Source organism: Lepidochelys kempii, chromosome 1 (genome assembly GCF_965140265.1).
Source record: "Lepidochelys kempii isolate rLepKem1 chromosome 1, rLepKem1.hap2, whole genome shotgun sequence".
Lineage (NCBI taxonomy): Eukaryota > Metazoa > Chordata > Testudines > Cheloniidae > Lepidochelys > Lepidochelys kempii.
This window is the reverse complement of record NC_133256.1, coordinates 54,954,213-54,976,340: the sequence shown is the minus strand read 5'-3', so window position 1 is coordinate 54,976,340 and position 22,128 is coordinate 54,954,213. Positions and strand designations below refer to the sequence as shown.

The window sequence follows — 22,128 nt, the reverse complement described above, 5'->3', positions numbered from 1 at the left end:
TGGAAATTTGACACCATCAGCTCAGGATTAAACAAAGCTGAATGGCTAGCCAACTACAAAAGCAGTTTCTTCTCCCTTGGTGTTCACACCTCAACTGCTAGAAGAGGGCCTCCTCCTCCATGATTGAACTAACCTCGTTATCCCTAGCCTGATTCTTGCTTACATATTTATACCTGCCTCTGGAAATTTCCACTACATGCGTCCGACGAAGTGGGTATTCACCCACGAAAGCTTACGCTCCAATATGTCTGTTAGTCTATAAAGTGCTACAGGACTCATTTCCAAGTTGTAACTTTTTCACCCCTCCCTAACTTGGCTCAAGTTTGATCCTGTACAGAAAAGTGAATTGGTAGCGTCAGGGCGATACCCCAGCCCTAAGTATTGAAACTTTTTTGGTTTTGCACAGACATTACATAGTGAGAACCGTCTCATTGGCTCCCTATAACTGCAAAAGCTTGTAACAAAAATACAGTAGAAGTCTGTTATTAATTGAAAAATCAAAATGCACAGTACATTTACCTTTCTTATAAAAATGCACTAATGCAGATCTTGGTGTGCACTGCAGAATGCATTTTGATATTCCTTGGACTTTATTCAGTTTCTTATTTACTACTCACACTTATTTTTCATTGATTGGGAATATAGGAGCCCTCACATCGCAAAAATAATGCCAGCAAATTCTTGTGCATTTTAGCCAATGTTTGTGTCTTAATAGATTCAGTATATGCACGGATACTGGAAAAGCTGTCCTAAGCTAGATACAGAGGTAACTGTAACTCCTTGTACTTGGATATGCCTAATGTAGGAAATATCTTGAATATTGAAAATAGGGGAGGCTAGTTAACTGCAAATATTTAGAGAGAGAAAAGGTAAGTGAGGTAATGTCTTTCATTGGACCAATTTCTCTTGGTGAGAGACAAGTTTTTGAGAGACATCGCTCTTCTTCAGGTCTGGGAAAGGAACTCCCAGCAGCAAAATGCAAGGTGGAGCAGATGTTTAGTGTAAGTAGCTAGAGCACATTGTAAGGGACCATTCAAGGTAGAGTGGCCCGTTAACACTTCTGCTATCATAGGGTGAAAAGAATGAGTTAATGGGTTCCAGACTGTTGTAATAAACCATAAATCCAGTTTCAGAGTAGCAGCCGTGTTAGTCTGTATCTGCAAAAAGAAAAGGAGTACTTGTGGCACCTTAGAGACTAACAAATTTATTTCAGCATAAGCTTTCGTGAGCAGCGATGAAGTGAGCCATAGCTCACGAAAGCTTATGCTCAAGTAAATTGGTTAGTCTCTAAGGTGCCACAAGTACTCCGTTTCTTTTTTCATAAATCTAGCGTCTCTGTTCAGTCCATAATATTTGATGTCTGCAAATATTTACTCAGTTATTAAGGCAACTTGGAATCTCTTTCTCTATCACCATCATTGTACTTCATAAATCAAAGACATGGAGTTCAAATTCTGGAAAGGATGTCAGTTTGTATTAAAAATACCTGCAAGCACAGTGTAAGTCTCCAGACAAGTTTCTGTATACTCGTTTTCAGTACTGTGGGACTGGAAGGAGTTACTGGAGGAGCGAGGGCTGGTGGATCTGTTCATTCCTTTGTCTCAAATGTTGATGTAACTACTACCATCTAAACCTAGTGCTGTATTATAATGCACTTAAAGAGGCCATTGAGACTGAGTATTGCATTACCTGCTAAACAACAGTAGTAACAAAGAAACCGGAATTTTTTTATACCATTCATGCTTTATGACCTCTTCCCAGGATCCACTAGAATTTTTTTCCTACTCTTTCTTCTCTCTTCTGTTCTTTCCCCTCATTATTTATCATCCGTAGCTTCACGTTTTAAAATTCACTCTCCTTTCCCACCTTACTGTTCCTCCGTTCTCTTTCCTCTCCTGCTCTGTGCTGAGGATTAGCAATTTGAAATTCATACAGACTGGCTGATCTCTTTCCTTCCTCTGGCCTAGTATCTTCATGACCTCTCAGAGCAGACACATATACTTTCTAACACAGCCCTGGTCTACACTAGGACTTTAGGTCGAATTTAGCAGCGTTAAATCGATTTAAACCTGCACCCGTCCACACAATGAAGCCCTTTATTTCGACTTAAAGGGCTCTTAAAATCGATTTCCTTACTCCACCCCTGACAAGTGGATTAGCGCTTAAATCGACGTTGCCGGCTCGAATTTGGGGTACTGTGGACACAATTAGATGGTATTGGCCTCCGGGAGCTATCCCAGAGTGCTCCATTCTGACCGCTCTGGACAGCACTCTCAACTCAGATGCACTGGCCAGGTAGACAGGAAAAGAACCGCGAACTTTTGAATCTCATTTCCTGTTTGGCCAGCGTGGCAAGCTGCAGGTGACCATGCAGAGCTCATCAGCACAGGTGACCATGATGGAGTCCCAGAATCGCAAAAGAGCTCCAGCATGGACCGAACGGGAGGTACGGGATCTGATCGCTGTTTGGGGAGAGGAATCCGTGCTATCAGAACTCCGTTCCAGTTTTCGAAATGCCAAAACCTTTGTGAAAATCTCCCAGGGCATGAAGGACAGAGGCCATAACAGGGACCCGAAGCAGTGCCGCGTGAAACTGAAGGAGCTGAGGCAAGCCTACCAGAAAACCAGAGAGGCGAACAGCCGCTCTGGGTCAGAGCCCCAAACATGCCGCTTCTATGATGAGCTGCATGCCATTTTAGGGGGTTCAGCCACCACTACCCCAGCCGTGTTGTTTGACTCCTTCAATGGAGATGGAGGCAATACGGAAGCAGGTTTTGGGGACGACGAAGAAGATGATGATGAGGAGGAGGTTGTAGATAGCTCACAGCAAGCAAGCGGAGAAACCGGTTTTCCCGACAGCCAGGAACTGTTTCTCACCCTAGACCTGGAGCCAGTACCCCCCGAACCCACCCAAGGCTGCCTCCTGGACCCAGCAGGCGGAGAAGGGACCTCTGGTGAGTGTACCTTTTAAAATGCTATACATGGTTTAAAAGCAAGCATGTGAAAGGATTACTTTGCCCTGGCATTTGCGGTTCTCCTAGATGTAGTCCTAAAGCCTTTGCAAAAGGTTTCTGGGGAGGGCAGCCTTATTTCGTCCTTCATGGTAGGACACTTTACCACTCCAGGCCAGTAACACGTACTCGGGAATCACTGTAGAACAAAGCATTGCAGTGTATGTTTGCTGGCATTCAACCAAAATCCGTTCTTTATCTCTCTGTGTTATCCTCAGGAGAGCGAGATATAATTCATGGTCACCTGGTTGAAACAGAGTGCTTTTCTTCAGGGGACACTCAGAGGAGCCCATTCCTGCTGGGCTGTTTGCCTGTGGCTAAACAGACATGTTCCCCGCTGTTAGCCACAGGGAGGGGGGAAGGTTGAGGGGGTAGTCACGCGGTGGGAGGAGGCAAAATGCGACCTTGTAACGAAAGCACATGTGCTATGTATGTAATGTTAACAGCAAGGTTTACCCTGAAAGAGTGTAGCGACTGTTTTATAAAATGTGTCTTTTTAAATACCGCTGTCCCTTTTTTTTTCTCCACCAGCTGCATGTGTTTCAATGATCACAGGGTCTTCTCCTTCCCAGAGGCTAGTGAAGCTTAGAAAGAAAAAAAAACGCACTCGCGATGAAATGTTCTCCGAGCTCATGCTGTCCTCCCACACTGACAGAGCACAGACGAATGCGTGGAGGCAAATAATGTCAGAGTGCAGGAAAGCACAAAATGACCGGGAGGAGAGGTGGCGGGCTGAAGAGAGTAAGTGGCGGGCTGAAGACAGGGCTGAAGCTCAAATGTGGCGGCAGCATGATGAGAGGAGGCAGGATTCAATGCTGAGGCTGCTGCAGGACCAAACCAGTATGCTCCAGTGTATGGTTGAGCTGCAGCAAAGGCAGCTGGAGCACAGACTGCCACTGCTGCCCCTCTGTAACCAATCGCCCTCCTCCCCAAGTTCCATAGCCTCCACACCCAGACGCCCAAGAACGCGGTGGGGGGGCCTCCGGCCAACCAGCCACTCCACCACAGAGGATTGCCCAAAAAAAAGAAGGCTGTCATTCAATAAATTTTAAAGTTGTAAACTTTTAAAGTGCTGTGCTTAAAGTGCTGTGTGGCATTTTCCTTCCCTCCTCCACCACCCCTCCTGGGATACCTTGGTAGTCATCTCCCTATTTGTGTGATGAATGAATAACGAATGCATGACTGTGAAGCAGCAATGACTTTACTGCCTCTGCAAGCAATGATTAAAGGGAGGAGGGGAGGGTGGTTAGCTTACAGAGAAGTAGAGTAAACCAAGGGGCGGGGGGTTTCATCAAGGAGAAACAAACAGAACTTTCACACCGTAGCCTGGCCAGTCATGAAACTGGTTTTCAAAGCTTCTATGATGCGTACCGCGCCCTCCTGTGCTCTTCTAACCGCCCTGGTGTCTGGCTGCGTGTAACCAGCAGCTAGGCGATTTGCCTCAACCTCCCACCCCGCCATAAACGTCTCCCCCTTACTCTCACAGATATTGTGGAGCACACAGCAAGCAGTAATAACAGTGGGAATATTGGTTTCGCTGAGGTCTAAGTGAGTCAGTAAACTGCGCCAGCGCGCCTTTAAACGTCCAAATGCACATTCTACCACCATTCTGCACTTGCTCAGCCTGTAGTTGAACAGCTCCTGACTACTGTCCAGGCTGCCTGTGTACGGCTTCATGAGCCATGGCATTAAGGGGTAGGCTGGGTCCCCAAGGATACATATAGGCATTTCAACATCCCCAACAGTTATTTTCTGGTCTGGGAATAAAGTCCCTTCCTGCAGCTTTTGAAACAGACCAGAGTTCCTGAAGATGTGAGCATCATGCACCTTTCCCGGCCATCCCACGTTGATGTTGGTGAAACGTCCCTTGTGATCCACCAGAGCTTGCAGCACTATCGAAAAGTACCCCTTGCGGTTTATGTACTCGGCGGCTTGGTGCTCCGGTGCCAAGATAGGGATATGGGTTCCGTCTATAGCCCCACCACAGTTAGGGAATCCCATTGCAGCAAAGCCATCCACTATGACCTGCACATTTCCCAGGGTCACTACCCTTGATATCAGCAGATCTTTGATTGCGTGAGCTACTTGCATCACAGCAGCCCCCACAGTAGATTTGCCCACTCCAAATTGATTCCCAACTGACCGGTAGCTGTCTGGCGTTGCAAGCTTCCACAGGGCTATCGCCACTCGCTTCTCAACTGTGAGGGCTGCTCTCATCTTGGTATTCATGCTCTTCAGGGCAGGGGAAAGCAAGTCACAAAGTTCTATGAAAGTGCCCCTACGCATGCGAAAGTTTCGCAGCCACTGGGAATCGTCCCAGACCTGCAACACTATGCGGTCCCACCAGTCTGTGCTTGTTTCCCGAGCCCAGAATCGGCATTCCACAGCATGAACCTGCCCCATTAGCACCATGATGCATGCATTGTCAGGGCCCATGCTTTCAGAGAAATCTGTGTCCATGTCCTGATCACTCACGGGACCGCGCTGACGTCGCCTCCTCGCCCGGTATTGCGTTGCCATGTTCTGGTGCTGCATATACTGCTGGATAATGCGTGTGGTGGTTAATGTGCTCCTAATTGCGAAAGTGAGCTGAGCGGCCTCCATGCTTGCCTTGGTATGGCGTCCGCACAGAAAAAAGGCGCGGAACGATTGTCTGCCGTTGCTCTGACAGAGGGAGGGGCGACTGACGACACGGCTTACAGGGTTGGCTTCAGGGAGCTAAAATCAACAAAGGGTGTGCCTGTACATCAAGGAGTATTTCAGGCAGGACTGCACGGAGGGTTCCAATAAGAAATGGTGCACCTAAGTTATTGTCCTTATTGGAACAAGAAGGTTAGCTTGGCCTCTGATTGATACATGGCTAGATTTACCTCGCTGCACCTTCTCTGTAAGTGACTGCAGTGTGATCTAGAAGAATGAGTCCCCTAGACAGGGGAGGAGGGGAAGCAAATGAGTACAAAACAAATCTGGTCTATTTCTTGTTTTGATCCACTCCATCTATCTTTTACATCTTTGGCTGGCAGCAGACGGTGCAGAAGGACTGCATGCCATCCACATCTCATGGCTGCTCGGCAGAAGATGGTACAGTACGACTGCTAGCAGTCCGTATCGCCTGCCTGCTCACCATAAGACGGTTCAATAGGACTGACTGCAGGACTAAAGAGAATGACCTGCTCAAGTCACTCCAAATTTAGTCCCTGCGCCCATGTCTGCCCAGGCGCTCCTGATCGACCTCACATAGGCGACCAGGAGCACCTCAGACATGACGATGACGGCTACCAGTCGTACTGTACCGTCTGCTGCCACAAGGCAAGGGGTTGCTGCTACTGTGTAGCAATGCCGTACCGCGTCTGCCAGCACCCAGGAGACATAGAGTGACGGTTACCTGAGCTGGCTCCATGCTTGCTGTGGTATGGCGTCTGCACAGGTAACTCAGGAAAAAAGGCGCGAAATGATTGTCTGCCCTTGCTTTCATGGGGGGAGGGAGGGAACGGGGGCCTGACGATATGTACCCAGAACCACCCGCGACAATGTTTTAGCCCCATCAGGCATTGGGATCTCAACCCAGAATTCCAATGGGCAGCGGAGACTGCGGGAACTGTGGGATAGCTACCCACAGTGCAACGCTCCGGAAGTCGACGCTTGCCTCGGTACTGTGGAAGCGCTCCTCCGAGTTAATGCACTTAATGCACTTAGAGCATTTTCTGTGGGGACACACACACTCGAATATATAAAACCGATTTCTAAAAAACTGACTTCTATAAATTCGACCTAATTTCGTAGTGTAGACATACCCACAGAGTGTGCTATTAGATATAGATCTCCAGAAGTGAATTAATACAAGGCAATGATGAAGAATGAAGGCAACTTAGAATGGAAAATCTTTGAGACAGGATGTAAAGTACCCTGTGCATCTGTGGTATTCTAATACCTAAATCATCAAAATCTACTGGTATCTGACAAATGTTGCCATTAAGAAATTTAAAAATATTACTGCCTGCTTTATCCTGTTTCCTAGCAGTTTTTTCATTCCACAACTATTTCCGCGAACCATTCATAGTCCTAACCATTTGTTGTTGAATTGGTCTCTTTTCTGCTCAAACTTTATTAAAAGAACACTGTTGTTGTGAATAATGAAGACATGCTGGTTTTGGGTATTTGTGTATGCAGTTTAGGCAAATGAGCAGACTGGAAGGATCAGAGCAGTAGATGGCATCAAACAGAACAGAAATATCTTCATTCCTGCAGACTGAGATGATGGGCAACGGAGTGAAGGAGGCTGCTCTTTTGTTGCCTCATCACTTTGAAGTGATCTTTCTGAAACTGTCAATTCCTGATGGGTGAGGAAAGGGGCCAGAAGTGGGTTAGAGCAGTCCAGTTAATTGGGGATACTCACGATTTCTGAAAATGCAAGCTGCTGCAAGGAAAAAAAGTATGATCGATACTAGCAAACCCCACTCTGAAAATAGAGGTTTGGATGGTTTCTTTCTTCAGCCTGAATTGTATATTTTAGGTAAGTGATTTAGACCTAACTGTATGGAGGTTGGGGAGAAGGAGGAAGTAGTCAAATAAGGATTGTTGGTAATTGAGTGCTGGAGCTAAAGCCTGGGAAGAGAAGTAGCCTGGCTGAGGCATGTTAAAGAACAGGAGAGTCAGGAGAGGAATGCTGCTCTTAGAAGCAGTGATGGAGGGAGCTGCTATGGTTACCAAGAGACTTCTAGATTGTGAATTCTGCCGTGGGGGCCACTGTGGTGAAGCTTTCCATGTTAATAACTTACAGCTAAGAGATAAGAACTATTAGTCAACCAATTGGGATTGAGATTCCCAGTGTTCAATGATTTCTAATTAAAATTGTTGACCTCTTTGACCTAGGTGTAGCCCCATATACAGTGGTTCTCAACCTTTTTCTTTCTGAGGCCCACTCCAGCATGCTATAAAAACTCCACAGCTCACCTGTGCCTCAACTGCTTTTCTGCATATAAAAGACAGGGCTGGCGTTAGGGGAAAGCAAGTGTTTCTTCCTTCTAGGATCATAAAATATCATAGTTGGAAGGGACCTCAGAAGGTCATCTAGTCCAACTCCCTGCTCAAAACAGGACCAATCCCCAATTTTTGCCCCAGATCCTTAAATGGCCTCCTCAAGGATTGAACTCACAACCCTGGGTTTAGCAGGCCAACACTCAAACCACTGAGCTATCCCTCCCCCCAATACTCCAGACAAACGTAAATAAATCAACACACCCTCAGCCCCTGCCCCCCCCCCCCCCCAAATGGTTGTGGCACAACAAAACAAACTGGGAAATATGAGGGCCTGGTCTGCATTTTAAAAATCAGATCAACCTAGCTATGTTGCTCAGGGCCATGAAAAATGTCACACCCTGAGCACGGTAGTTAGGTTGACCTAATCCCTGGTGTAAACACAGCTAGATTGATGGAAGAATTTTTTTGGGAAAAGCATCTAAAAGCATCTACACTACAGTTCTACAGCGGCACGTTCAGTCTGATTCAGTCTTTCATTCAGGTGTCGCATCAGTGTTCCTTGGGTATGCCTTTAAGGAGCCATTTGTGGAATGGTTGGACCAGTATATTCCCAGGCACCTCATCTGGCTCCCGTTTATATTCTACAACATCGATCATGAGGGTTCCTGTGTAAAGTCTGAAATAAGCCATAAATCCTTTAGCATTTAGGATCATAACTCTTCTGTGTCTTTTTTTTTTTCTTTTCCCCATGTCAAGTGTAACTCCTGCTACCTTTTAATAACAAACTTGCCTCACTGCTTCAGTTTGCTTTAATGAGTACTGAGTAGAATTTTTTGATAACTGTCTGTCAAGTGCATATGCCCATCAACAGATTTCACATTCACTTGTACAGCTAGACATAATTCACTCATTAGTAGCTATTAGAGCTGGAAGAGACTTATTGGATTCTAGTCTTTCTCCCTGGAGCTCTTCAGTAAATGTTTTTATGCCTCAAACGCTAGTACAGAAGAATGTAAAAATGAAAATAATGCTGCAGAGTATGAAGTCATATTAAAAGAAAATGATAGTTCTAGTCTGTGGGGAAGCAAATCTCTTGGTAATTAGACCTGTTGGGTAATTAGACCTGTTGTTATGGCCTTTTCCATAGTGGCTTAACTGTCACTATTGGCAGAGTGGTCTGTGTGTTCTCCTCCTCCCTTTCTCCCCTTCCCCCCTCCTCACCCTAGCCCCTGGCCCACAAAAAAATTGTGTAAGAAACAACCCTGTAATTCCTGGCTCAACTGCCACAAGCTACTCAGACATCAATTCAGTACTTTCCAAAGGATTAATTTAAGAGACAGCTGAAACATAAAGAACTCCCCTTATTCCCTCATTACCTGCCTCCCTTCCCCCATTTCATCTCATCCCATTCCCCAGCAGATGCTGTGAGCTGATTTCATGCACAAGGAATTACTACTCCAGAAGGTGGTTCCTAACTGCACTGTACCTAGAATTAGCATTTAAAATCTGATGCCAGCTGGGGTCAGCATTTCAATTACAATATGCTTCTAGTATCATCCTGTGGTTTCAACAGGCTGGGAAGTAGCTAGAAGTATGGTTCCCCCTGCCCCATTCAGTCACCACCCACAGCAAGTACTGCATAGGAAAGTTGTGAAGTAAGGTTGCAAGCACTCTGTCAAGTAATATAGCCATATACTTATATTTTGCGGAATGAATCACTCCCACTTTTCAGATTCCATTGTGAAGAAAAGGTCTCAACTCTGACAAAGATCCTCCAAGTAGCTCCGTGGGTAACCCTGTGATCTCAGTTTTTATAATGAAATGACAGAAGTCATCCTTTTTGTTTCTTTTTTTTTTTTTTAATAGCAGTTTGGAGACATTAAGATGCCCTGTAGGGGAAATTGCATCTGTGTTAAGAAATAAGAGGTGTAACAGGAACCTGACTACAAGTTATCTATTATTTGTATATTTACACTCAGCCTATGGTGGATCTCAAAGAATTGTACGGTGGATAATGTACTCTGCATCTTTACTAATGCACTGACATAACAGTTCAAGCCAACTGTGTAGCGCAGTGCATAAAATAGAATTTATCCAATGCTAACTCCCTATACACATTCTGCCAGGCATTTATTGTAATGCACTTATTGATCAGCTTTAGATATGCTTTTCATATATTAGTTCGAAGAGTCTAAGTTAACCTGTTATGTGTCCTGAACTATCTGGGCCACCACTTAACCAGGTTGTCATAAATATAAAGTGAAGGGTAAACACCTTTAAAATCCCTCCTGGCCAGAGGAAAAACCCTTTCACCTGTAAAGGGTTAAGAAGCTAGGATAACCTTGCTGGCACCTGACCACAATGACCAATGAGGAGACAAGATACTTTCAAAGCTGGAGCGGGGGAGAAACAAAAGGGTCTGGGTCTGTCTGTGTGATGCTTTTGCCGGGGACAGAACAGGAATGGAGTCTTAGAACTCAGTAAGTAATCTAGCTAGATAAGCGTTAGATTATGATTTCTTTAAATGGCTGAGGAAATAAGCTGTGCTGAATAGAATGGATATTCCTGTGTTTGTGACTTTTTGTAAATTAAGGTTTTGCCTAGAGGGATTCTCTATGTTTTGAATCTAATTACCCTGTAAGGTATTTACCATCCTGATTTTACAGAGGTGATTCTTTTTACTTCTATTAAAATTCTTCTTGTAAGAAACTAAATGCTTCTTTTCATTGTTCTTAAGATCCAAGGGTTTGGGTCTGTGGTCACCTATGCAAATTGGTGAGGATTTTTATCAAACCTTCCCCAGGAAAGGGAGTGCAAGGTTTTGGTGAGGATTTTGGGGGGTAAGACGTTTCCAAACGGCTCTTTTCCAATAATAAACCCAGTTAGACGTTTGGTGCTGGCAGCGAAAGTCCAAGGGCAAAAGGTAAAATAGTTTGTACCTTGGGGAAGTTTTAACCTAAGCTGGTAAAAGTAAGCTTAGGAGGTTTTCATGCAGGTCCCCACATCTGTACCCTAGAGTTCAGAGTGGGGAAGGAACCTTGACACAGGTGGATTGTGGTCTTTTGGGATACTGATGCCATCTTGCTCCATACTAGTAAAAACTATGTTATTAGGTTTAAATGTGTCAAGCAAAACCAGAAACTTTAATTATTTTTAAAGTATCTCAACTTGAATATCTGGCTTTGGTAGATATGTCTAAAATATTAAAATGCACAATAAATAGCCATAGCCTGGTTAAACAACAAAAAATACTGTTCAGATAATTGTCTGCAAGATGGTAAACAAATAAATCTAACAGTGTTAGGAATCATTAGGAAAGGGATAGATAATAAGACAGAAAATATATTGCCTCTATATAAATCCATGGTACGCCCACATCTTGAATACTGCATGCAGATGTAGTTGCCTCATCTCAAAAAAGATATATTGGAATTGGAAAAGGTTCAGAAAAGGGCAACAAAAATGATTACGGGTATGGAATGGCTGTCATATGAGGCGAGATTAATAAGACTTGGACTTTTCAGCTTGGAAAAAAGAAGACTAAGGGGGATGTGATAGAGGTCTATAAAATGATCACTGATGTGGAGAAAGTAAATAAGGAAGTGTTGTTTACCCCTTCACAACATAAGAACCATGTGCCACCCAATGAAATGAATAGGCAGCCGGTTTAAAACAAACAAAAGGAAGTATTTCTTCACCCAGTGCGCAGTCAAGCTGTGGATCTCATTGCCTGTGGATGATGTCAAGGCCAAAACTATAACTGGGTTCAAAAAAGAACTTAGATAAGTTCATGGAGGATAAATCCATCAGTGCCTATTAGCCAAAATGGTCAGGGACACAACCCCATGTTCAGGGTGCTTCTATATCTCTGACTGCCAGAAGTTAAGAACATAAGAACAGCCATACTGGGTCAGACCAAAGGTCCCATCTAGCCCAGGATCCTGTCTTCTGACAGTAGCCAATGCCAGGTGCTCCAGACGGAATGAACAGAACAGGTAATCCTCAAGTGATCCATTCCTTGTCACCCACTCCCAGCTTCTGGCCAATAGAGGCTAGGGACACTATCTCTGCCCATCCTGGCTCATAGTCATTGATGGACCTATCCTCCATCAATTTATCTAGGTCTTTTTTGAACCCTGTTAGTCTTGGCCTTCACAGCATCGTCTGGCAAGGAGTTCTACAGGTTAACTGTGCATTGTGTGGAAAAAAATACTTCCCTTTGTTTGTTTTAAACCTGCTGCCTATTAATTTCATTTGGTGACCTCTAGTTCTTGTGTTATGAGAAGGAGTAAATAACATTTCCTTATTTACTTTCTCCACACCAGTCATGATTTTATAGATCTCTGTCATTTCCCCCCTTAGTCTTCTCTTTTCCAAGCTGAAAAGTCCCAGTCTTATTAATCTCTCCTCATGTGGAAGCCGTGCCATACCCCTAATAATTTTTGTTGCCCTTTTCTGAACTTTTTCCAATTCCAATATATCTTTTTCGATATGGGGCAACCACATCTGCACGCAGTATTCAAGATGTGGACTTACCATGGATTTATATAGCGGCAATATGATATTTTCTGCCTTATTATCTATCCCTTTCTTAATGATTCTCAACGTTCTGTTTGCTTTTTTGACTTCCACTGTATATTGAGTGGATGTTCTCGGAGAACTAGCCACAATGACTCCAAGGCATTTCTTGAGTGCTGACAGCTAATTTAGACTCCATCATTTTTAAGCACACATGACGAAGACAAGGCTGAGTCATGTCAAATCCTCCTCCTTGAAATGAAAGTAAACGGTAAAACCAAAGGAATTCTTTCCACTCCATCATATTCATTGTTTACATTCAACGGCCAGCTTGAGGGACTAGAGATGGGCTGTCCTCCAGGAAGCCTTGGTACACTAGTTAAGCAGACAGGCATTTTATCTAGGAGAGCAAAGCCTTAAAGATAGCATGGTGTGGCTGGTGTGGCTCATAAACTAGATATGTCCATCCCAAATAGACATGTTCACCTCCCACCATAATCTTAAACTGGGTCAGAGCTAGCTAGTGTTCCCAAAGGTATGGGGTGGTGCACAACGTAGTCCCTACAAACAATAAAACATATTAACGGTGGGATTAAAAAAAAAACCTGCTTCAGGGTTTTCTTAACATATGTAAGACTTTTGTGGAAAAATAGTAGGTGGCCATTAGAAAATATAAAGAAATTACTTTTTTACACACAGCTGTAAGCATCCAACCTCCCCCATGTAACATCTTTGAGTATCTTTCTCTTGTGGCTAACTGTATTAAGATATGCAGCTGTATTTTCCTGCACCTATAAAACAATCAGAAGAAATAGATAATTAGTTACAGTAATATAGTGCATTAAATACTAATATTCTCATTTGTGTGTAAAGCAAGAGAGGTAACTAGTTTTTCAGTTCATTTATATAGTAAGGTTAAAAGCAGATAAACAAGCTGTTTACCTGCCCTCAAATATGTTCAGGCTCTTGTCAGATTTTTTTTTCCCCTCAAAGCTGTGGGAACACAGAGAAACAATTTTCCCTTCGATTTTTTTTTAAGCTTTCCATCTCGTGTATACATGGTTGCTTACTACATATAATACAAATGCTGACAATATAATTTCAGAATTTAACAAAACATGCATGTTCCTCTTTAGTTTTGCCTTACAAATCCTTATAAAGATGTTGATCCTCTTTCTAATACACTAGTCACTCTAAGCTCTTCAGAAGTATTCACAATAAAGTAGATATCAGTTTTAACATATAAAAGAGTCCCTTCCTCAACCACTTCAAAGAAGTGGTGTGAGATGGTTATAATACTCAGTATAGCAACTCTTCTGAACTATGATGTTGCAAATCTTTGCACTGAGAGTAGGGACCAAGAGGAGATGTTTCCATATCCAAGTGATAACATGGTTGTACCCCTCTAAGTGAGTGTGTATTGTGGCTTCTGGTGTGCTGAGAGAGAAATCTAGCCAACGTTGGGGTCTAAAGGTACATCTGCCTTTGTGATCCAGTCTCTTATTTTCCTTCATAACATTGTGCCTCTGCTCCTGCATCTCTTCCAGCATAGTGTGAATCTTCACCATTGATTGCATTGTGTCTAGACAGTGTCATAAATTCCCACTAGAAGCTTAATTTATTACTTCTGTAGAGAAACTTTGGAATGAACATCCATCTTTTGCTGCAAGTTAAACTGTTGACATTCTCTCTAACAGTAATCTGTCATTCTATTCTCAGTGCATTACATTTTAAAAAGGGATGTGGCTAATTTGCATGCAGTAAGTTCAAAAACATGAGATTAAATTGCAAGTAGGGTATCTAATGAATTCATTTTTCTATAGAGTGAAGCATGCATAAATGATAAAGTTTTAAAACCAAGTTCAGTAGCCCATAATGGCTCTGAAGAAACTGTTAAAGATTCACGTCTCTCTTCAGAAACATCTTGATAAACAGACTGACCCCATACACTCATTGTTTTAGTCTCCTATACCATGGGCTGTGTAGTATTTTTGGCTTGCAAATAACTGATCCAATAGACTTCTATAGTACATTTCCAGTAAGTTACTGATTACACAGCAAGCCTGCATGATCATCTAAAGAAGCTTTTTTAGTAACTAAAGTTACTCAGGTATTTGAATTGGGAAAGGAGGAGAAAGTGTTTGGACTGAAGCGATCCCTCTGTCCTGTGGGCTTACTTTAAAAGTGTTTTTTAAAACTTCCGGAGAACAAAACTCTATTGCTTTCTCTTTTGCCCTGTGTACTCTTAAGGGTTCAGTGTCTCTTGCATATATCAGCACAGACCAGACTTCTACTTCCCAGTTGTCAAATCCTGGAAATTATAATAGAATCTGTCAGACCTTTGATTGTGGCAGTATGACAAGCACAGGTGTAACTTCAATCTAAAAATACATCTGATAGTAACTAGCGTTTACCTTTCCATCTTACAGTATTGACCTTTGTCTGGCATGTCTTTTCATTGTACTTTCTGGTCCCATGATAGATTAATAAGCAAAACGAGGATATATATTATGAAGGGCGTAGCTATATTACAGCATTGGTCATGACCAGGAGACAAGACTCCTACTCCTGGACCTGAAGCATTCTAGGCACATCACAAGAATGACTTGGCTGGTCTTTACAGTGACACCATCTCTAGTGGATGTTCTGTCTGAGAAATAAACAAGACGATAACTGCACAGAGTATAAAATACACTGTCAGAGTATAAAGTAGTGCACAGCTTGATACAAATTTATTTAATTCTCCTTCCGTTCCCCCCTTCATTGCACAGTATCCGAACTGGTCAAGTGCAATCAGTTCTCTGCTGCTGTCTTTTTCTTTCAAATATTAATGAGTTGAGACTGAAATAGTGGTAGGAAAAACATGGACAACTTTCTTTGCTTGCAAAAGTTAACCTGGTCATAATATTTCATTGTCAAGTTCTTTTTTTTTTTTTTAAAAGAGTAATTGATCCATACTGTCGTTGGGTGAGACTCTGACTTTGTGCTACATCCATACACATACAAGGTGGGCCCCAGCCTTGATACTATTCTAGGTGCCAATGTAACAGAAATAAAACAAATGTAAATCATAATCGTCATGTCATCTCTCTTTATTTAAAAAAAAAAAAAAGTAGGAACCAGTTCATTGTTCCAGTGGATAAAACATCTGAGTGGAAAAATCAATATTTCATCATTTTTTGTGTAGCCAGAGGCATAGTATTTAATAGGTAACTGAATGTAGGGAGTGTCTCTCTTATGTTTGCTGGACAAGTGAAAATTGTATTCTTTGATCACCTTTACTGCAGACCACAGAAATACAGTGTTCAATAAAGTGTTGATTTGGGGTCTCTATATAGTCCTTTTAAGATAATTATTGAGGGTGGAAGAACAACTTGTTCTGGAACCTTCCTGTTCCCAGAACTGTGATAAGGAGAACCAATACAGAAGCCTCATTGAAACCGTTGTGAAGCTTTGCTCTTTTAACAAAAAAGTATGAGATCTATAAACTTAAGACATATTTCATAGAATCATAGAATATCAGGGTTGGAAGGGACCCCAGAAGGTCATCTAGTCCAACCCCCTGCTCAAAGCAGGACCAATTCCCAGTTAAATCATCCCAGCCAGGGCTTTGTCAAGCCTGACCTTAAAAACCTCTAAGGAAGGAGATTCTACCACCTCCCTAGGTAACGCATTCCAGTGTTTCACCACCCTCTTAGTGAAAAAGTTTTTCCTAATATCCAATCTAAACCTCCCCCACTGCAACTTGAGACCATTACTCCTCGTTCTGTCATCGGCTACCATTGAGAACAGTCTAGAGCCATCCTCTTTGGAACCCCCTTTCAGGTAGTTGAAAGCAGCTATCAAATCCCCCCTCATTCTTCTCTTCTGCAGGCTAAACAATCCCAGCTCCCTCAGCCTCTCCTCATAACTCATGTGTTCCAGTCCCCTAATCATTTTTGTTGCCCTTCGCTGGACTCTGTCCAATTTATCCACATCCTTCTTGAAGTGTGGGGCCCAAAACTGGACACAGTACTCCAGATGAGGCCTCACCAATGTCGAATAGAGGGGAACGATCACGTCCCTCGATCTGCTCGCTATGCCCCTACTTATACATCCCAAAATGCCATTGGCCTTCTTGGCAACAAGGGCACACTGCTGACTCATATCCAGCTTCTCGTCCACTGTCACCCCTAGGTCCTTTTCCGCAGAACTGCTGCCTAGCCATTCGGTCCCTAGTCTGTAGCTGTGCATTGGGTTCTTCCGTCCTAAGTGCAGGACCCTGCACTTATCCTTATTGAACCTCATCAGATTCCTTTTGGCCCAATCTTCCAATTGGTCTAGGTCCTTCTGTATCCTATCCCTCCCCTCCAGAGTGTGTACCACTCCTCCCAGTTTAGTATCATCCGCAAATTTGCTGAGAGTGCAATCCACACCATCCTCCAGATCATTTATGAAGATATTGAATAAAACCGGCCCCAGGACCGACCCTTGGGGCACTCCACTTGATACCGGCTGCCAACTAGACATGGAGCCATTGATCACTACCCGTTGAGCCCGACAATCTAGCCAGCTTTCTACCCACCTTATAGTGCATTCATCCAGCCCATACTTCCTTAACTTGCTGACAAGAATACTATGGGAGACCGTGTCAAAAGCTTTGCTAAAGTCAAGAAACAATACATCCACTGCTTTCCCTTCATCCACAGAACCAGTAATCTCATCGTAAAAGGCGATTAGATTAGTCAGGCATGACCTTCCCTTGGTGAATCCATGCTGGCTGTTCCTGATCACTTTCCTCTCATGCAAGTGCTTCAGGATTGATTCTTTGAGGACCTGCTCCATGATTTTTCCAGGGACTGAGGTGAGGCTGACTGGCCTGTAGTTCCCAGGATCTTCCTTCTTCCCTTTTTTAAAGATTGGCACTACATTAGCCTTTTTCCAGTCATCCGGGACTTCCCCGGTTCGCCACGAGTTTTCAAAGATAATGGCCAGTGGCTCTGCAATCACAGCCGCCAATTCCTTCAGCACTCTCGGATGCAACTCGTCCGGCCCCATGGACTTGTGCACGTCCAGCTTTTCTAAATAGTCCCTAACCTCCTCTATCTCCACAGAGGACTGGCCATCTGTTCCGCATTTTGTGATGCCCAGCGCAGCAGTCTGGGAGCTGACCTTGTTAGTGAAAACAGAGGCAAAAAAAGCATTGAGTACATTAGCTTTTTCCACATCCTCTGTCACTAGGTTGCCTCCCTCATTCAGTAAGGGGCCCACACATTCCTTGGCTTTCTTCTTGTTGCCAACATACCTGAAGAAACCCTTCTTGTTACTCTTGACATCTCTGGCTAGCTGCAGCTCCAGGTGCGATTTGGCCCTCCTGATAACATTCCTACATGCCCGAGCAATATTTTTATACTCTTCCCTGGTCATATGTCCAACCTTCCACTTCTTGTATTTGATGGCAATCACTTCTTGATTTGATGGCAATCACTTAAAACCCTTGTCTTGACTGCCTCCATATGCAGGCAAAACAAATTTACCACAGCCGCCTTGTTTTGGAATGTGTTTAGCCAATGGAATATCAGGGTAATATGCTGGGACTACTTCAGTAACTTAAACTTTTAGTGGCTACCACTTTGCAGGGCTTTACAAGTAGTGGCTCAATATCTAGTCCTCACACTTGTGCTCTAAAGTAGGTTAACAAGTTACTTTGTCCATTCTGAAGATTAAGAAACAGACACAGATGTCTTGTAACATGCTCCAGGCCCCATGGGAGAGACTGTAGTACAGTCAGAATCAAAACTTGGAACTTCCCGACTTTGGGTTCTGTGCCTAAGCAACAAGTGTACACCAGCTCCAAATATAAATCCTTTTTTAGTTTTAGTGGTCATCCCAGAAAATCTTCTGTTCTATGTACCCAGAAAAATAACAGGAGAAAGTGAAAATGAGATTGTGCTATGCAATTGCAAAAATGGGATGGCTGCCATTTTGGAGGGACACGTAGTTTTCCTGAGCTGTTGTATAACATGCAGCCTGTGGGTCAAGTCACTGTCTGTGTTTTGGCCACTTTTACTTGGGATATTTGTTTCAAAAGCTGTTTATTTTCTAAAGAAAGATTTATTACTTAAATATAGGAATGTCTATTTCTTTTTTTCAAATTTTAAATACAGGGGATAGTTATTGTAAGACAGCTTTCTATTGCCAAGGCCATGAAACTTTAGTTCTAGATACTGAAACTTTTCCAAGTCTTTGGCTGTTGTGCAATCTGCAGTTACATTTTAGTGTACAGCAACATAAATTGGCTGGGAAAATATCTTACACAGCAAGACTCGAGTTAGTGTTGTGTAAGCTGAATGTGAACTTGCAGCTGCTTCAAAAATAGAATTTGAGCACACCAAAAAATGATTGAACAGCATGTTGCTTTTACAGTGCCTGTCTGCTTGGTGAATGCTCTATTTCAGCTGGAATATTTGTATTAGTAAAACTAATATTTGAACTTAATGTTGAAGTACTTCATATAATTTAACTAAAAACTAGAATTCTCAGGTTCCTTCTTAAATCTCACAACTGTCTATACAACATTTACCTTCATCCTTCTAACATTCCACACCCAATTTAAAATAGATTAAACTGAATAAAAATGAAGGAACTAGCAAAGTGTATACTGTGCAAACACAACTAACCTCCATGACCTTAGTTCATGTAACTGGCCCTCTTGGGTCCCATCCCCTTTTGCTTGTTATCTCGCCCTCTGTCAAGTCATGCTGGTCAATGACTTTAGTGGGACTATTTATGTGTAAAGCAAAGCAAGGTGTGTAAATTTGGCAGAATTGGGGGACTTGGTTAAGATCCTTAGGGCAGAGACCATATCTTCTTAAGAACATAAGAATGGTCATACTGGGTCAGACCAAAGGTCCATGCAGCCCAGTATCCTGTCTACGGACAGTGGCCAGTACCAGGTGCCCCAGAGGGAGTGAACCTAACAGTTAATGATCAAGTAATCTCTCTCCTGCCATCCATCTCCACCCTCTGACAAACAGAGGCTAGGGACATCATTCCTTACCCATCCTGGCTAATAGCCATTAATAGACTTAACCTCCATGAATTTATCTAGTTCTTTTTTAAACCCTGTTATAGTTCTAGCCTTCACAACCTCCTTGGGCAAGGAGTTCCACAGGTTGACTGTGCGCTGAGTGAAGAAGAACTTATTTGTTTTAAACCTGCTGCCCATTAATTTCATTTGGTGGCCCCTAGTTCTTATATTATGCGAACACGTAAATAACTTTTCCTTAATTCACTTTCTCCACACCACTCATGATTTTATATATACCTCTATCATATACCCCCTTAGTCTCCTCTTTTCCAAGCTGAAAAGTCCTAGCCTCTTTAATCTGTTCTCATATGGGACCCATTCCAAACCCCTAATCATTTTAGTTGCCCTCTTCTGAACCTTTTCTAATGCCAGTATATCTTTTTTGAGATGAGGAGACCACATCTGTATGCAGTATTCAAGATTTGGGCATAGCATGGATTTATATAAGGGCAATAAGATATTCTCCATCTTGTTCTCTGTCCCTTTTTTATTGATCCCTAATATCCCGTTTGCTTTTTTGACTGCCGCTGCACACTGTGTGGACGTCTTCAGAGAACTATTCACGGAGACTCCAAGATCTTTCTCCTGATTAGTTGTAGCTAAATTAGCCCCCATCGTACTGTATGTATAGTTGGGGTTATTTTTTCCAATGTGCATTACTTTACATTTATCCACATTAAATTTCATTTGCCATTTTGTTGCCCAATCAGTTAGTTTTGTGAGATATTTTTTGAAGTTCTTCACAGTCTGCTTTGGTCTTAACTATCTTGAGCAGTTTAGTATCATCTGCAAACTTTGCCACCTCACTGTTTACCCCTTTCTCCAGATCATTTATGAATAAGTTGAATAGGATTGGTCCTAGGACTGACCCTTGGGGAACACCACTAGTTACCCCTCTCCATTCTGAAAATGTACCATTTATTCCTACCCTTTGTTCCCTATCTATTAACCAGTTCTCAATCCATGAAAGGATCTTCCCTCTTATCCCAAGACATCTTAATTTACGTAAGAGCCTTTGGTGAGGGACCTTCTCAAAGGCTTTCTGGATATCTAAGTACACTATGTCCACTGGATCCCCCTTGTCCACATGTTTGTTGACCCCTTCAAAGAACTCTAATAGATGAGTAAGACATGATCTCCCTTTACAGAAACCATTCTGACTTTTGTGCAACAATTTATGTTCCTCTATGTGTCCGACAATTTTATTCTTTAGTATTGTTTCAACTAATTTGCCCGGTACTGACGTTAGACTTACCAGTCTGTAATTGGCAGGATCACCTCTAGAGCCCTTTTTAAATATTCGCGTTACATTAGCTATCTTCCAGTCATTGGGTACAGAAGCTGATGTAACGGACAGGTTACAAGCCATAGTTAATAGTTCCACAATTTCACATTTGAGTTCTTTCAGAACTCTTGGGTGAATGCCATCTGGTCCCCGTGACTTGTTACTGTTAAGTTTATCAATTAATTCCAAAACCTCCCCTAGTGACACTTCAATCTGTGACAATTCCTCAGATTTGTCACCTACAAAAGGCGGCTCAGGTTTGGGAATCTCCCTAACATCCTCAGCCGTAAAGACTGAAGCAAAGAATTCATTTAGTTTCTCTGCGATGATTTTCTTCTTCTTGAAGTGCTAAACATGCTTTTGATACATTAAGTTTATCAGCTCCAGCTATTAAAATTTTTGTTGACTACTTGTGATAAAACACATTTACACAAGAATTTCCATTATCAGAATTTTTATTATTATTTTATTGTGCCACTGGAAAACATAGCCTAAGACAAAGGATGGTGCTAATGTCCATAGCTGACTAACAGGCAATCTCAGGCCTTTTATAGGGTTGTAGGCCTGACTGCCACCGGCTGGATCTGCAAGATAGGTTGCAGGAGAAGCAGTCATATGCTAAAAATGAGGACAGTTGCTGAAATACAACTATCGAGTCTTCTGAGGCTAAGACAGTCTCCTGCGCAAACTGCTTCAGAGAGTGATGTCCATCTGGCGTCCCTACCGCATGTAAATAGTTAGTGTTGGAGACAACTGTTTTTGAAGAGACACACTGGCTAGAACAAGGCAGAGGAAACTATGTTGTGCTCAACATCAGTCTCCCTTCTGAAATAGGACAAAAGCCAGACCGATGTCTAGCATACCACCACAGAAGACAGCTTTTTGTGTTGATCCATGTTATTCTAGAACCACATAACAATGCCATATCAGCAGTCTTTTCTCACAACTGCCCTCTGTTCCAGTCTCCTTCTTATCTCATCCATTCCCTGTCCAATGTGCAGGAGGCTGTCCCTAGTGCAAATGTTACCCGGCAACCTAAAGAGGCTGATTGTGAGGTGAAAAGACAAGCTGACGTTACTCTTGAAGTGGATCGTGAACAACTTGAAAATAACTGAAGCTGTAGATCAGTTCATGGCCAGATTCAGACACAAGATGCACTCCAATTCCCATAAGCAGCATTGCAGGATTATCAATAACCGATATGATTTTGGGGGGAAATTGCACCATAGCAGGATGCTACAATATGCGGCTAAATGAAACGAAGT

The 22,128-nt window shown here is 42.8% G+C and overlaps 2 protein-coding genes across 7 annotated transcripts in view; both read left to right on the top strand.

Moving 5' to 3' along the window:
- Positions 1–22,128, top strand: part of WDFY2 (WD repeat and FYVE domain containing 2) — a 148,585-nt gene that overhangs the window by 30,095 nt on the left and 96,362 nt on the right. The gene's annotated exons all lie outside the window — the stretch shown is intronic.
- Positions 1,605–4,133, top strand: LOC140910926 (uncharacterized). Its single transcript, XM_073343090.1, has 2 exons — positions 1,605–2,954; positions 3,543–4,133. Exons 1-2 carry the CDS (start codon positions 2,369–2,371, stop codon positions 4,061–4,063), a joined length of 1,107 nt encoding a protein of 368 aa, XP_073199191.1. The 5' UTR covers positions 1,605–2,368; the 3' UTR covers positions 4,064–4,133.

What these genes read in the sequence shown, in the direction of transcription:
- LOC140910926 (XM_073343090.1), top strand. Translation starts at nt 2,369, where the DNA reads ATGCAGAGCTCATCAGCACAGGTGACCATGATGGAGTCCCAGAATCGC. An exon ending in AGGCGGAGAAGGGACCTCTG is followed by an intron (nt 2,955 to 3,542) that starts GTGAGTGTACCT and finishes TTTCTCCACCAG; the next exon opens with CTGCATGTGTTTCAATGATC.